The sequence below is a fragment of the Borostomias antarcticus genome (genome assembly GCF_949987555.1).
Source record: "Borostomias antarcticus genome assembly, chromosome: 8".
NCBI lineage: Eukaryota > Metazoa > Chordata > Actinopteri > Stomiiformes > Stomiidae > Borostomias > Borostomias antarcticus.
The window spans coordinates 5,455,325-5,470,634 of NC_140241.1; the positions used below are offsets into that span (position 1 = coordinate 5,455,325).

The 15,310-nt window shown below is 45.9% G+C and overlaps 1 protein-coding gene across 1 annotated transcript; it reads right to left on the bottom strand.

The window, feature by feature from the left end:
- Positions 1-759: 759 nt before the first annotated feature.
- Positions 760-14,160, bottom strand: ahr1a (aryl hydrocarbon receptor 1a). Its single transcript, XM_084442147.1, has 11 exons — positions 13,789-14,160; positions 13,204-13,391; positions 11,670-11,761; positions 10,814-10,903; positions 10,329-10,452; positions 8,877-8,965; positions 6,487-6,689; positions 6,194-6,303; positions 5,694-5,835; positions 4,171-5,593; positions 760-4,015 (listed from the first exon to the last, which is right to left on the bottom strand). The coding sequence occupies exons 1-11, from the start codon at positions 13,836-13,838 to the stop codon at positions 3,878-3,880; spliced, it is 2,649 nt and encodes an 882-aa protein (XP_084298273.1). The 5' UTR covers positions 13,839-14,160; the 3' UTR covers positions 760-3,877.
- Between the last annotated feature and the right edge of the window lie 1,150 nt (positions 14,161-15,310).

Below are 15,310 nucleotides of genomic sequence, written 5' to 3' on the forward strand. Positions count from 1 at the left end.
CATCATCAGAGTACAGCATACATCATCAGAGTACTACATACATCATCAGAGTACTACATACATCATCAGAGTACAGCATACATCATCAGAGTACTACATACATCATCAGAGTACAGCATACATCATCAGAGTACAGCATACATCATCAGAGTACTACATACATCATCAGAGTACTACGTACATCATCAGAGTACTACGTACATCATCAGAGTACAGCATACATCATCAGAGTACTACATACATCATCAGAGTACTACATACATCATCAGAGTACTACATACATCATCAGAGTACAGCATACATCATCAGAGTACTACATACATCATCAGAGTACAGCATACATCATCAGAGTACTACATACATCATCAGAGTACTACATACATCATCAGAGTACAGCATACATCATCAGAGTACTACATACATCATCAGAGTACAGCATACATCATCAGAGTACAGCATACATCATCAGAGTACTACATACATCATCAGAGTACTACATACATCATCAGAGTACAGCATACATCATCAGAGTACTACATACATCATCAGAGTACAGCATACATCATCAGAGTACAGCATACATCATCAGAGTACAGCATACATCATCAGAGTACTAAATACATCATCAGAGTACTACATACATCATCAGAGTACTACATACATCATCAGAGTACAGCATACATCATCAGAGTACTACATACATCATCAGAGTACAGCATACATCATCAGAGTACAGCATACATCATCAGAGTACTACATACATCATCAGAGCACTACATACATCATCAGAGTACTACATACATCATCAGAGTACAGCATACATCATCAGAGTACAGCATACATCATCAGAGTACTAAATACATCATCAGAGTACAGCATACATCATCAGAGTACTACATACATCATCAGAGTACTACATACATCATCAGAGTACAGCATACATCAGAGTGCTTCTGAAAGTGCAGCATGCTCTTATTCCATATATGCATAAGTGCATTAATCTACTTCAAGTGAGATTATGTAGATCAACCAAATTGACCCTCCATTGGCCTACTTTTTGGTCATGGATTACAATTCTAGGTGGAGCAATTATTACTTCACGCACGCGATGCAAGAAAGGGAACTGTAGTACGAGTACAGTTAAGTAAAGCTTTTCATATAGGCTGGCCTCTAACTGTAAGACCTCTGAATGCATTATGGCCTCAAAAATACATTAACGTATATCTTCGTAAAATGTCTTAGACAAATAGCGTGATTAATATTTTGCACCTGGTAATGTGCATTAGAAGAGCAAAAACAAAACCTCATGAAATTTGCTAATATTACAAAATATGTGTATAGGATTGTCACTGGATATAAAAAAAAAAGAAGTAAAACACAATTCATATAGATCCACTTATTTTTCAAGTAGACATGGCAATCCCAGAAATCTCAGAAAATGGATTCGGGTTCATAGTGTAGTTCAAATCTACATAATGTAGGTTAAACGTACATTCATGCTTACATTATAAGTGCTTTGATTGTTAATAATCCTAATGAATAATTGCTTGAACATAAGCAAAGAATGGCTTTCGTTTTCCCATAAATGCTATCATAAATGCTGTATGAACGGACATCCCCGGGCAGTGTACTATAATCACGCCTCCCTCATGATGGAGCGGACGCCACACTAACCAGGAACACCGCTCAAAAGGCCTCGCGTGAGTTACTGAAACCACATCTTCCATGTGTCAGTCAAAAAAATCCACATGGCATTAGGAGGCACATTATATTTCTAACACCCAATGCCTTCAGTCATATCCTCTCTCCCTGCATCTCTGTCCCACACGCTGCGCTGTGCCAAGGGGCCCGCTGGGACCCCCTCTCGTCTAAAGGCCCCGACACACCAACCCGACATCAAAGAACTAGCGCCGCGTGAACAACTGCTGTGTCGCCTCGCGCCGCCTGTTCCAGGGCCGACAAGTTTCACTTGGACGCGGCGAGCGGACAACAGCCAGCGGCCGATTAGCGTGTCTGTTTCTGTGCTTGTGTGAGATGAAGCAACCCACACCACCAGGTGGCAGTAGTCTGCATCATCCAGGGGAAATGGAATATCACCGGATGTATAAACAGAATATCACTAGATGTATAAACAGAATATCACCGGATGTATAAACAGAATATCACCAGATGTATAAACAGAATATCACCGGATGTATAAACAGAATATCACCGGATGTATAAACAGAATATCACCGGATGTATAAACAGAATATCACCAGATGTATAAACAGAATATCACCGGATATATAAACAGAATATCCCCGGATGTATAAACAGAATATCACCGGATGTATAAACTGCACACAACGCAGTTGTAATCTCTGAGAATGTCTACTAGGCGAAAGATGGATGGGAAACGCATCAACATCCGCCCCCCGACCAGGAAGTGTCCCAAGAAGATGGAGACGAGGCCCTGGCCTGAAGCGGGTCTCCCTGCCGCACACAACCAACTGTAAAACACGAGCAAAGCTGCAGAGGGATGAACTACGCCGTTACTTTGTCTCTGATGGGGGTGTGGTGCCTTTTCAGTGGGACAAAATATAGGAAATGTCATCTTTTAGTGTAGTGTTTTGATTTTGTTCTCTCTTGTTTGCGTGCTACCCTCGCTGCGCAGCGCACCAGCTCATGTGTGCTGGAGGAATAAGGAAGTGTTTATGAACGATGACTAAACTCATATCTTGTTTATCTTACTCTCCTGTTTGTTTTAATGTTTTTTTGAAAAACCAACTGGTCCCCCTAGGTTTTAGTTATCGGCGGGAGGGTTATCCTGGTAGTTTAGAATATATAGGTTAGCCCGGTAGTTTAGAATATATAGTGTTAATATTTGGATGGGTGGATTCTGGAATCTTTTTCTTTTTTTTACCTCTTTCTACTTGTCAAATCATCAATTGTAACAAAAAAGTAATTGACTGACTTCTGTCTTTCCCCTGTTAACTTAGTTTCCTCAGTTTCCTCAGTCAATAACCCACTGACTTCCCTCCGCAGTGCCTTCTAGCAACATTTTCATAAATTTAAACCTTTTGATTTTGAAGCACTTGTCTTCCTTCCTTCCGTTCAACTGAAGGTATTTGCATTATCCCCTCCATATTGTAAAGGGAATTGAATTGTTCATCAAGGCTCTCCTGTGTTTGAACAGAAACCAAGGCGTTGTCACATTTAGAATGTGAATAGATTGCACTGATAGTCTATCAAATGAGCGGGAAAGTGCTGAAAAATTGCTGCTGGGTTTTTTCATGTGACTTCATACATGGAATCAACTGTACTGTCACTCAAAAATCATTGTTTACACAACGTCCTATTCATTAGATTAGATTCACCATTGCACGGTAGCCTACAAGTACTGGGACGACAAAATGTGTAGTAGGCTACACTGAAATGCAGTTGACATAGTGAATAGCGATTTTTCTGAAATGCGTGTCATAACGATCCAATAACATGTTCTTTTGCATCTACATTAAACTAAGTTATTCCACGGATTGTACCATTTTTTTATGATTATTTGAAGATATTGGGCTTTTTCCCATGTTTTTTTGTCACCGCACTGGCAGCCATATTTCATATCACCACCTCAGTTTGTTTTCATCACTTCCGTGACTTCTGTCAGCCAATCAGAGTGATCTCTCTTTTCCCGACATGCCCGCTCACTCAGACGCCAAATAGACACGCTCAGATGTCACAACTCCCGTAAATTCTCCGATGTAGCCAACGGTGCGCGACGCACCGCGCCGACTCGGCCCAGCAGCGCTCACAACGCTCACAGACCAAATAAGGGCCTGGTGTGTCAGGGGCTTAAGGGCCGGGGCAGGTACCTACATCTCTAGGGGCCTCTGAAGTCTCACAGGAACCCCCTCAGAGAGACGTCAGGGTAGGGCCAGCTCTCCGCAGGGCCCTGCTGACCCGGAGGTCCACAGTCTCCCTCCTCCGAGGACCCGGGCCCCGTCACCTGCACAATCCCATGGCCGTGATTCTGAAACTGGAGGGAAGGAAATTGACTAAATCACCATTTTACAAGAGTCCAACCTTTTTCCTATTTCTTTGTAAACAACTTCAGGTGCCCATTCTATGTCAGAGAGAGTTAGCGGAGCGCATCACAATGTTTGTCTGACCGGTTGAAGGAGTACCACCCACCTGCATCATGAACGGCTGTTCTGTACTGCTGACCGCCACGGGGTGGCGGAGCTGAGCCAGGCCCAGGCTGCTGGACTCGGGGTAGGTCAGGTGCTGCGGTGGGCACGTGCTCCTGGCCTCCACGCTCCACTGGGCTGCCCCTCCTCCGCCCTCCGGCCCCAGCTGCTGCTGCCCCGGGTCCAGGCTGCCCAGCAGCTCCTCCAGGTCCTGAACCGAGAGATCCCCCTCTCCCTGGCTCTGGAGACCAACCGAAGCGCAGCTGACCGACACGGCGTTCAGCTGGTGCTCCAGGGGGAGGCGCACGGCGGGTTCCCCCAGGCAGAGGTGCTCGTGCTGGGGGCGGCCGCACAGCTGCGGGCGGCCTGGCTGATCAAGGCGGAACAACGGGGGAATCTGCTGGCCGCCGGTGATGGCGGCGGCGGCCTGCTGGCCTTTGGAACGGCTACTCCCGTTGACCTGCATGCGCTTCAGACTGCGGCACAGCTGCTGCTGCTGCTGATGATGAGGGAGGGGCTGCGAGCGCATGCCGCCATGCGGTTGCAGCTGCTGACTCGGCAACACTCGTCCGCTCAGAGACTGCTGCGGAAGCTCATGCCCTGGGCGCTCTGTGGACGGCGGCCGTTTCTGGGGGAGGGGCTGCGCGTAGGGGCGTGGCTGCTGGTAACAGGCGGGAGGCTGACAGCGGTCACCTGCCTGGGGGTGGGCCGCGAGCGGGCGCCACCGAGAGTCCGCGGACGACGGCGGGCACGGCCGCGCGGGGTTCCGCCCCCCCGGGTCCCCGAACCGGGCGCCGTAGGAGAACGCGCCGTCCGGCCCCTTTCTCAGGGACTCCTGCACGTAGGACAGGATCTCGTCGGTGAGGTCGGGGAGGTCGTCTCGGCCGCCCAGGTCCACGTTGAGAAACGTCTCGTCCTGGCGGAAGAGCTCAAAGTCCTCTCTGTTGATGCCCATGCTCCTCATGAAGCTCCACAGTTCGCCGTCCGTGTCGCCGCCCCTCCCCTCCGCCGCCGCCGCCCCCGCGCCCCCCCGGGGCTCCCGCCTGAAGAGGGCGCTCTCGGACAGGGAGAGGACGCCCTCCTGCCAGCGGCTGGAGAAGATGCCCCCGCCGCCGTCATCGCACTCGTCGTCCGGCTGGCCCGCGCCGTCGTCCAGGGCGAGCGGAGGTTTGCTCTGGGATGAGGAGGAGGAGGAGGAGGGGGCGCACGCGTAGATGGACTCGTCCTGTTTCATCAGGGAGCCCAGCAGGGAGTCGGGATCCAGGGCTTTGGCCCGGTCGCCGCTCCCTTGGGCACCGGCGGCGCCCGCTGACGAATCCAGCGAGCCCTTGGGGAAGGCGGAGTCGTACAGCACCGCCTCGCCGGTGGTGAAGCAGAACGGAAGCTCCAGGTGGCGCTTTCTCAAGTTCTCCTCTCCCTCCTCGTTCCTGAAATCCCACGGGAGACGGCGGTGTCAGTACAGTAAAACAGGCGCGCGTCTCAAGAAAATCACTCAGTTTGACTATACCGTAACGTGCCACGACGTACGTTAGGACTTTCTCGGAGACGATGATGCAGTCCGGCCGGCCGTTCTTGTAGACCAGTCTGGCGTTGGCCTGGACCCACACCCAGCCGCTGTGCTTGGTCAACAGCCTGAACACGGTCATCCCACTCTCCCCCATCTTCATCACTGTACAAACAAACAAACAAACAAACAAACAAACGCACTCAATTACGTCCATCATTTTGAGTTCCAAACTCTTTTAGATGAATTAGGTTATAGAGAAAAATGTTTCTGCGCACTTAGGCCCGTGCAAGTTTCCATTAACGGGTTAATCATACAGTGAGCTGTGTGGTTGGCGCCGAATCGCATGCTGTACAGTAAATACAGTAGGCGGTCACTACTGCTACTACTACGACTGCAGCTCAAATGTTGAACATACAGTACGGGGCATCGGAGGGGTCACATGCAACGCGATCTGAATGCCTTTGATCCTCCCCCGTCCTTCCCGAACACGCGGCTTCTATCGGGAGAGCCTTGAACTTACTCCGCATGTGGTTCTCGGCGCAGTGGAGCATGTCTGCCGCGTGGATGAACTGGTAGCCGGAGCCGCGGTAGCACAGCTCGGCCTCCGTGTAGCCCAGCACGATCTTTCCCCTGCAAAGAATCCGTCCACGTGGCAGGACAACAGGTCGGTCAGCAAAAACAACGTACGGATGTCTTGTCTTATGAATAACATCGCAAACAATGACCACTGTAATGATGTCCCATAAACGGCAATACTTAGTAGTTCTTCAAATAGGATTGGACAGCAGTAAGGCCCTCGAGGCTGTTACCCACTTGGCGTCGCAGTCGGTGGGCGTGAAGTCCAGTTTGTGCTTGGTTCTGAACATGAGGTTCTTGGTCCGGATCTCCAGGATGGAGGGCGGTTGCAGGGGGGAGGCCAGGGCGAACAGCGCCGGCTGAGGGGGGAGGGGCTTGCCGTCCTGGGTTCTCTCGTTCTGACCGTGCAGGAGCTTCAGACGGCCCTGGAAGTTCAGGGCCTGGAGAACACGGAACCGTCAAGCACAGTCAACACATGACGGGGAGACAGAACCATCGAGCACAGTCAACACATGACGGGGAGACAGAACCATCGAGCACAGTCAACACATGACGGGGAGACAGAACCTTCGAGAACAGTGAACACATGACAGGGAGACAGAACCATCGAGCACAGTGAACACATGACGGGGTGACAGAACCATCGAGCACAGTGAACACATGACGGGGTGACAGAACCATCGAGCACAGTGAACACATGACGGGGAGACAGAACCATCGAGCACAGTCAACACATGACGGGGAGACAGAACCTTCGAGAACAGTCAACACATGACGGGGAGACAGAACCATCGAGCACAGTCAACGCATGACGGGGGGACAGAACCATCGAGCACAGTCAACACATGACGGGGAGACAGAACCATCGAGCACAGTGAACACATGACGGGGAGACAGAACCATCGAGCACAGTGAACACATGACAGGGAGACAGAACCTTCGAGAACAGTCAACACATGACGGGGAGACAGAACCTTCGAGCACAGTCAACACATGACAGGGAGACAACGACACCTCACAGGAAAGGTCAGGACTGAATATATTATCACCAGGTCATCAAATGACCAAGATAGGAACATCCCAATGGGCTCTTCTGATTAGGCCGCATTAAACAAATATATAAAAAGATTTCCCCAGACCTATGTCGGTCATTCAACACTGCTTTTATTTTTCTGAGGTAAAAACTTAACGGGAGACTTGAGGCCAGCCAGAGGACTAAGATATCTTTCCCCGTTTCATTTGCCATATTCGATTTTGATGCAGTCAGACAGAATTGTGAAACATATACAATATGTACATAAGCAGGGCTTGACAGAGTTGAATTTGCCACTGATCCGGTGGCCCCAATGTTGTATCACTAGCCTGGAAGATATAGCCAAATTTCGCTAGAGCTTAACCAGGACATGCATGGCAAGCATTTGAGAGAATCAGATATCAGTGGTTTTTCACCGAGTGCTTCTACAAGCGGTTGATCATCATCATGCCTCCGAAGAATGACGTGATACAAGTACATGTAAAGTCGATGTTTGCGATGATGGAGTCTAGTCAGCAATTACTAAGAACTAAACCTCCAAACATATTAGCTAGTTAGCGAGCTATTTCACTGAAGAGCTGTCCAATGTTTGTTCACTCACTTGTCTGCATACGTCGGCATAGATCGGCAAAGCTTGCAAAATACTTCTCCCTTCTCCTCATCATACCCTTGCCAAGACCAACGATCTGGCCAGTGAGGCTGGAAAACTCTCTTTCGTTTTTTTTCATACTCCCTGTGATTATCGCGTGTTGAAAGGTGGTTTCTTTTTTTGCCAGGCTTTTGGACGGCCGCAGGTGTCTTTAGAAACATTTTATTAGCGGCTATTGATTAGCGGCTATGTCCAAGGTATTCGGCTGGCTTGTCTTCACATTCAAGTTCTCGTGCTGGCGCGTTACCACAGCCAATCAGAGTAAAGGATCGGAGGTTTGATTTTTTGTCACGCGAAGCTTACAGCTACGAGTTGAACTTCAGCCTCAGACAGACAGACAGACAGACAGACAGACAGACAGACAGATAGATAGACAGATAGACAGACAGATAGATAAACAGATAGATAGACAGATAGATAGATAGATCTCAAAGTTATATTTGCTTATGTCAAGCCCTGGGTATAAACACTGCACAATCCACCTGAAATAAGAGAGGCTTGTGAAAAGAACCTCATACATTTTTTTAAATACTTGATACTCAAGTCTCTAGTATATGGACTAAAATTAGAACAGTCAATTTCCCAAAAAAGTATTTTCAAGAATTTTCCATTCTAGTAAGAATGTAGGTTAATAATCAAGTGATTGGTTGTGATTGTAAACAGAAAAGTACAAAGAAAACTGCTCCCCAATCGTGCATGCTCCATTATCAGTTAGATCACTTCCATGTCTGGATAAGAAGTCTGTGGCCCTTTCCTGAACCCAGAAAGAATGAGTGAAATCTCACACTGAACCTCCATCCCACCCCCACCACAAGTATTTAACCCCTTACTGGTGCAAGTGGCAAGTTTTAATTGGCCGTCCAAATACACCTAGTCACACAATTCTGATTAGATTGCAATGGTATTAATGTTAATGTTTCCATCAACATGTTTCCATCAACTTACAATAAAGCCAGAGAAGTTGTCCAAGAGACATCGTAATCTGCAGACAAAGTTGCGCTCCAGAAAGGCGGAGTTCTCCGGTGGGAGGAGCTCTGGGTTGTAGCATGTTGGTGGATATGTGGAGTTTTCAGAGAAAAATGGAGAGAGAAAAACAGTGAGTTATCTCCGTTACTGTAACAATGGGGATGGGACATTTCTATCTCCGTGTTCTCAATCTCAGAGATATTCTGTGTATAATTACAGTATTAATCATACATCACTCTGAATAGAATTACAGCCATTAGAGGCTCCTGGAAACTATTCATGTGGGGCTTTGAAAGGACGGGCGTATCTGTTGTCAGGTTGATTATTGCTCTGCATGACAGCCATCTGTACACAGCTGTGACATACAAAGTTCACGCAAACATCAGGCTTGTCATGCTGTCAGTCTTTGGGATCCCGTATGAAAGTGGATCTAGTGGCGAATGTATAAAACTCAGCATGCTCACAAACCGGCCCAGCCCATATCATTCCACAGACACCAGCTGTGTGACGTGGGCGTGATCGGCCTTGGTCTGGCAGGTGCCAGGCGCCCGCGCTGGCTCGAGGTGACAAAAGTCCCCCGGTCACGGTCACACTGGCGCCCGTGATCCGGAGAGTGGAAGCCGATACGCCGCTACGTGTGACGACGCCGCCGAGCGAGGTCTTTAGTGTTTGTGAAAACATGACTGTCTAGATGACAAAAGAGCTGTAATACTTAGGCCTCTGCTTTCAGGCTTCTCAATTATTCAGACTAAACGGTTAGGCTTTACCCATCCATGGAGGCGGAGGTCTAAAGCATGTTTCGTCGTCGCTGGGTGGCATGGGCAGCTTTTTTTTTTTCTTTCTCCAATGCTCCAGTGTCAACCCAACACAAATTATGATAACAATTATAGCCAATATAGAGCTAAATAGCAGACTAAAAAGATTCGGTTATCACAAAGGAGAGGATCACTTATTCCTTTCGATTTATCGTAGCAGTATATTCATAATTAAATCTTACATACTGCAGCTTTAAGTGTAGATGAGTGCGCATTTAATAGAAAGAAACTGCATTCTTGGCTTACACAGAGGAGCTAAATTTATTCAAGGATCATTTCTTTTCACACAAGTAGTCATTTCCTTGTTTGGCAATGTTCCTTTCCTGCGGTCTCTGCTGTATCAGCATCCAAGGTTTTATATCCCACATGAATCACACCGGCTCATGTTCCCATACAGACAACTCTACTGCCTCTCATGTTTCTCAATTAGGCCTCTGGTCAACAACTGTGTCCTGTTCACAAACCGATGGGGCTCTTTAAAAGATCTAAATACGCTGAATGTATCAAGGTCAATAGAACGATATATTTGGTCTGTCTGCATCTGGGAACGGGAAGAAATGGGTAACAGACAAAACTTCTTGTAATGTGATATACCGTGGCCATCTCCAGAACGTACCTGCAACCAGCTGTCCTGTGTCTGGGGTGAGGGAGGGCTTTAGGGCCCAGTGGAGCTGCCTCTGGAACTCGGCTCTGTCATCGGTGTGGATGAGGTCATAGACACTCTGGTGGATGACGTCCGACTAGGGAGAATAACACAGACATGTATGAGGCACCAAATAAAATGACAGCAACCACATCAACACACCGGTATGAAATGCATTTGAATAGCCTGCTCCTCTGCCCTTCACTGGCCCTTTGGGTTCAAAGGTTTGTTTAGTCACATTCCCAAACAACCCTATTAAACTTGGCATCTGTTTACGTCCTGGCTTCCGTTCACGTTGAGGAAATACCGCAGTAATCAAGCTTGCCCAACGGGACCTGAATTTCACACGCGAAATGTTTGGTAACACAAACAACTGATGGACACCACCAAATACGGATGGAAACACAGATGCATCTCAGGGAAATTCCCCAGCGACTGAGAAAAAAGAAGGTCTTTACCTGGTGAAAACCCAAGTAATCCTGGATGGTGGAGGATGCATAGAAGATGGTGCCGCCAGCAGTTACTACCAGTATGAAGCCATTCAGCACCTGGGAAGGGAAGACAAGAGGGGTGGAACTATCATCCGCTGTACACATCTACTCTGTGAGGAACCTGGAGATGTGTACCTTTTTAATCACAGAACTGTGCAACCTGGAAAGAAATAGAAATATAGGCCTAGTCTTATGTTTGGCTATTCTTATATCATATTTTCTCATTCTCATGATGAATCATCCCAAAAGCCGCAATATGGAGTCAAACTTATCCGAGCCTTATTTTTCATATAGGGCTAACCTTGCTGAGTCTGATAATTACAGATCAAATTAAACTTTATTTGTATAGCGCATTTCATACACAGAGGCAACACAATGCGCTTTACAGAGAGGAAGGGAGGGGAGAATGTACAGTCATCCTACCCCTAACTTTCCAGAGGAAAGCAAAAAAACAGTTCACTCGGAAGGTAAACTGTCAAAAATCCTTCCCTGACCTCTCTCAACGAGACGATCAAGCAAGCTCCTGGAAAACGGAATTCACTATAGGAACATTTTACAGAGCACTACAGTATGGAAACACTACATTAGAAACATAACACTATCAGAAATAAAGTACATAAATAATTTCAGACGTGTTATCTAAATAATGATGATGATTAATCTTTTTAGTCAATGAGAAGCTAAGAAACTAAGAAGCTAAGAAACTTGGTACTGCATTTGGCTCTGATGTGAAGCTACACTCCATTAAAGAGTTGCCATACAAAGTTGAGCACACCCCTATTCGAACACAACATAACAAGCAGCAAGAGATCAGATCGCTAACCTGCAGAAGAAGTTCTCCTTCTGGAAGTTCTGGTCCGACCTTTATCAGGCCGTTACTCTCTGGATCTTTGGTGTTGGAGGATTTTAGGGTCACTGTAACACAATACAATCTATATCACAACAGCATACAATCTAGATCAAGGCTACTGAATCACAGAACATTTCACCCCTATGAAGAAGTAAGAAAGTACGTAAAACTTTATTTGTGTAGCACCTTTCATACAAGAAATGCAGCTCAAAGTGCTTTACAACAGGGAAATTAGATTTTAGAAAATTAGACATTTTACTTTTTTGGGAGGTAAAGGTAGAAAAACCAGGTATCGGTCACTAAGGTGAGACACTTGTGATGAGGCAAAGACGAAAAAAAGTGCACCGGGAAAATGACAGGATGGTAGTTAACACAGGTTCCCCAGCACTCCTCGTATGTAACACATCTCTACCCTGGTCCAAACAAAGAACTCCCCCATCCACTGGTTCATATCAACTCTTGGCAGAGCCCCAAATGCTGCACTAAAGAGATCAAAGTTTGTAGTGTGAGCCAAACAATATCAAATTGTTTCATAACCCTCTTCTAAGAGTCAAGGGTTCAGCTAGTCTGTTCCAGATTACTCATGCGACCCCAGCCCTGCCCCCTTGGGACTGCAATCAAAGTCTGTTCCTAAAGCACACTAAGACAGCAGCGAGCAGAACTTCACGTCAAGCCCGGTGTGAAAACAATGATTAAGTTCATGTGGCTCTTTGCGTTACAAGGAAGAACATTATTTAACATGCAATGCAATAGGCTGCTTCATGCAAGTCATTTAATGCAGATTCTAGAAAGAAGCATATGTCTCTCTGACTTTTATGGAGAACAAGCAGGCCTACTGTATGTGAGGCTCTGAACCTGACAGGGAGGATGTGGTCAAGGGAATTTCATTTCCCTTGGTTGTTGGTAAAGGCCCTCAAAAACAGGCTCACCACCATATAAGACAACTGATACACCTCACTATTAAATACAAAAGAGCACTATCTTTGAGGGAAAACTCAGTTTTTTGACACTACTAGGCTAAGTAGAGACTCATAAACACTACATTGGCAAGATGTCAGCCTTGAACTCTGACAAAGACTTTCTGAAATGATGAAAACGATCTATTGTAGCAGAACGACTCAGAGCTTCCGCTAAGAAAGAGATCACAAGATTACACATTTATATTCAACTTTCCGCAGGACTTCACACACCCTAATGGCATCCTGTTATTTCAGCGAGTTTCCTCTTCTCTTGGAGGGAAGACCATTGTCAAACCACCGCCACACAGCCAGCTAAGTTAGAGAGGAAATTATACTGTATAGTTGTAAGAAATAAACTATTTGAGAATGGTGAAACATATCAATATCACTACCTAATGATGCAAAGGGTGGGATGATATATGGAAGATTGGAGCCATGCAAAGTGGGGGGTAATGACCCTGGAGAAGCAAACCAACAGCTTTTGGACTCCATCCTTCTGTTCTGGTCATAACCACAACTAACATGGTTTATCTACCATCTTCTCTTACCGTTAAAGAAACTCTTGGCACGCAGGTAGCTTACACAGAGCCTCAAGACAGTCAGTTTGTCCAGTCTGGATATGACATCCTGAGGGAAAGGTAACAGGTTGGCAAGCCGCTCCAACTCCCCGTTCAAGCGATCCCGGTGTCTTTTAGAGGGATTGGTTTTAGCACCTTCAGGTGGAGTTGGCTTCACACTATGGGAAAGAGCATGTTTCTTATCAATGTAAGGTACATTAACACGAAACCACTCATAACTGCTCAGAAATGTATTCGTGCTGCAAGTTACAACCATATCAGAGCCATGGCCTGTCAGAAAAAGGGATGCTGTGGCAAATACAGAGGTGGGTAAACTGTCCATTTACCCACCTTGTTTTCCCTCATTGATTAACACAGTTGATCAGAAGAAAGTTGAGTAAACTCAGCTTCATTTTAAAGAGGTGGGTAAACTGAGTTTGCTTGGGTTTACCCTCCACTACAAACCGGAGACATCTTTAGGTCGGGTCTAGCTCGTAGCTATTTAGACTCGCATTCGTTAGCTAGCAGTGCTAATAGCTCGCTAGCTATTTACTAGCTAGCATAGCAATACTGTACCTTTTCTGAGGTTTTTTCCTCTTTCGGTTTGCATACACGTTGCTATTCATTTTCCGAGGTTTGAGTTCCCTCTGTCTCAGCTCATATGGAATGACACATGCAGAGAAGGTAGACTTTGGTCAGATTCCTGCTGTCGGTCGGACGGTAGCAGCTGCTAGCTAGGTGGGAAACAGGCTAGCTGCTGTAGCTAGCTTGGAACTTCAGACAACTGTCTTCTTGCCAGATCGTCATCCAATCGAAATGTATGTATATGTACTATTGCAAAAGTAGGGGATATCTGCAAATAGGTCATAAACTGTGGTTGTGATTATTTCAAGATAGCTTAACTAGCTAGTTAACAGTTAGATGAAGCCGTGAAAAAGTTGTCGATCAGAGAAGTCCCTGTAGATAAGCCACACCCACTCCCGTCATCGCATCCAGCCCATGGGATCGTATTGTTTACACTCTTGACATTTGGAAATCTGTCTTTTGCTCTGTTGGCTCATATCCAAAGCACGCATACACACTGCCACTGCTGATTATATAAAATCTTCTTTAACCTACACCCTTTTCACTCATAAAACTGTTGATGTAATTTTGTCAGTGTATCATCATGACATTCTAAAAAAAAGTACTGTCGCCTACACATGGTATGGTTTCACTGTTTAATGTAAGATGGGAAAAGCATTTCGTCTTTGAGGATAACAATTCATGTTCTTCAAATTATGAAAATTGAGTAGCCTGCACATGGCGAGTAGATTCATGGTCGTTCATGGTAGTTCATTCATGGTCATATTAGCCTCACAACTCAACTACACAATGCTGTTTCAATTTTCATTTAGATGGATTGGGACTTCTTCCATACAAGATTTGGACTGCAGCAAAAGGTAAACATTATGTCAACATTGGGAGTGATGATGGCCACTATGATCCTAATGTCCAAAATGACCATATAACACATTAGGCCTATGTGCTATGCTTAAAATACTGTCTGTATAGGACAAACATGGTGATTTTAACCTACAGTAGTGAACAGTTTGACCACAGTGGGAGGATAATCCATTAAACACAGATTATTTTAGATTAGATGTATACTCTATTTCTCTCATCAGAAGCCTAACATATAGGCCTATTCTAAGAATATTAAAGAAAATGAAATAACATTTCACCCAGCAAGGAGTTCATCATATTTTACCTTACAGAGTATTCCTATACAAAAATGAACTATAGTAGCATGATAGCCTACATCATAGCACTACCGTAATATTTTTCATCACTACCACTCTTAGGTATGGATTTTAGTCTTGTAGTATGCTGTATTGTAACCTAATGTAAGATGGTAAAATACTATTCATGCCATGGTATACATCTGGATCATGGCGGATCATGCCTTTGTACCATGGGTTTCGTCTTGGGGTACGGTGGTACAGTCATTGTATCTAAATAATATCATGGTCTTCCCCTACAAAAACATACCATGCTACACCAAACAAAATCCACAAAGTCCCAATCCACTAATGTAATGTTTTTTGGTCACCTAAAT

Coding starts and splice junctions, on each gene's coding strand:
- ahr1a (XM_084442147.1), bottom strand. CDS start 13,838: ATGAATAGCAACGTGTATGCAAACCGAAAGAGGAAAAAACCTCAGAAA. Junction 11,762..13,203: donor TGCCAAGAGTTTCTTTAACG/GTAAGAGAAGAT, acceptor ATTGTGTTACAG/TGACCCTAAAATCCTCCAAC. Junction 10,453..10,813: donor ATTACTTGGGTTTTCACCAG/GTAAAGACCTTC, acceptor TATTCTCCCTAG/TCGGACGTCATCCACCAGAG.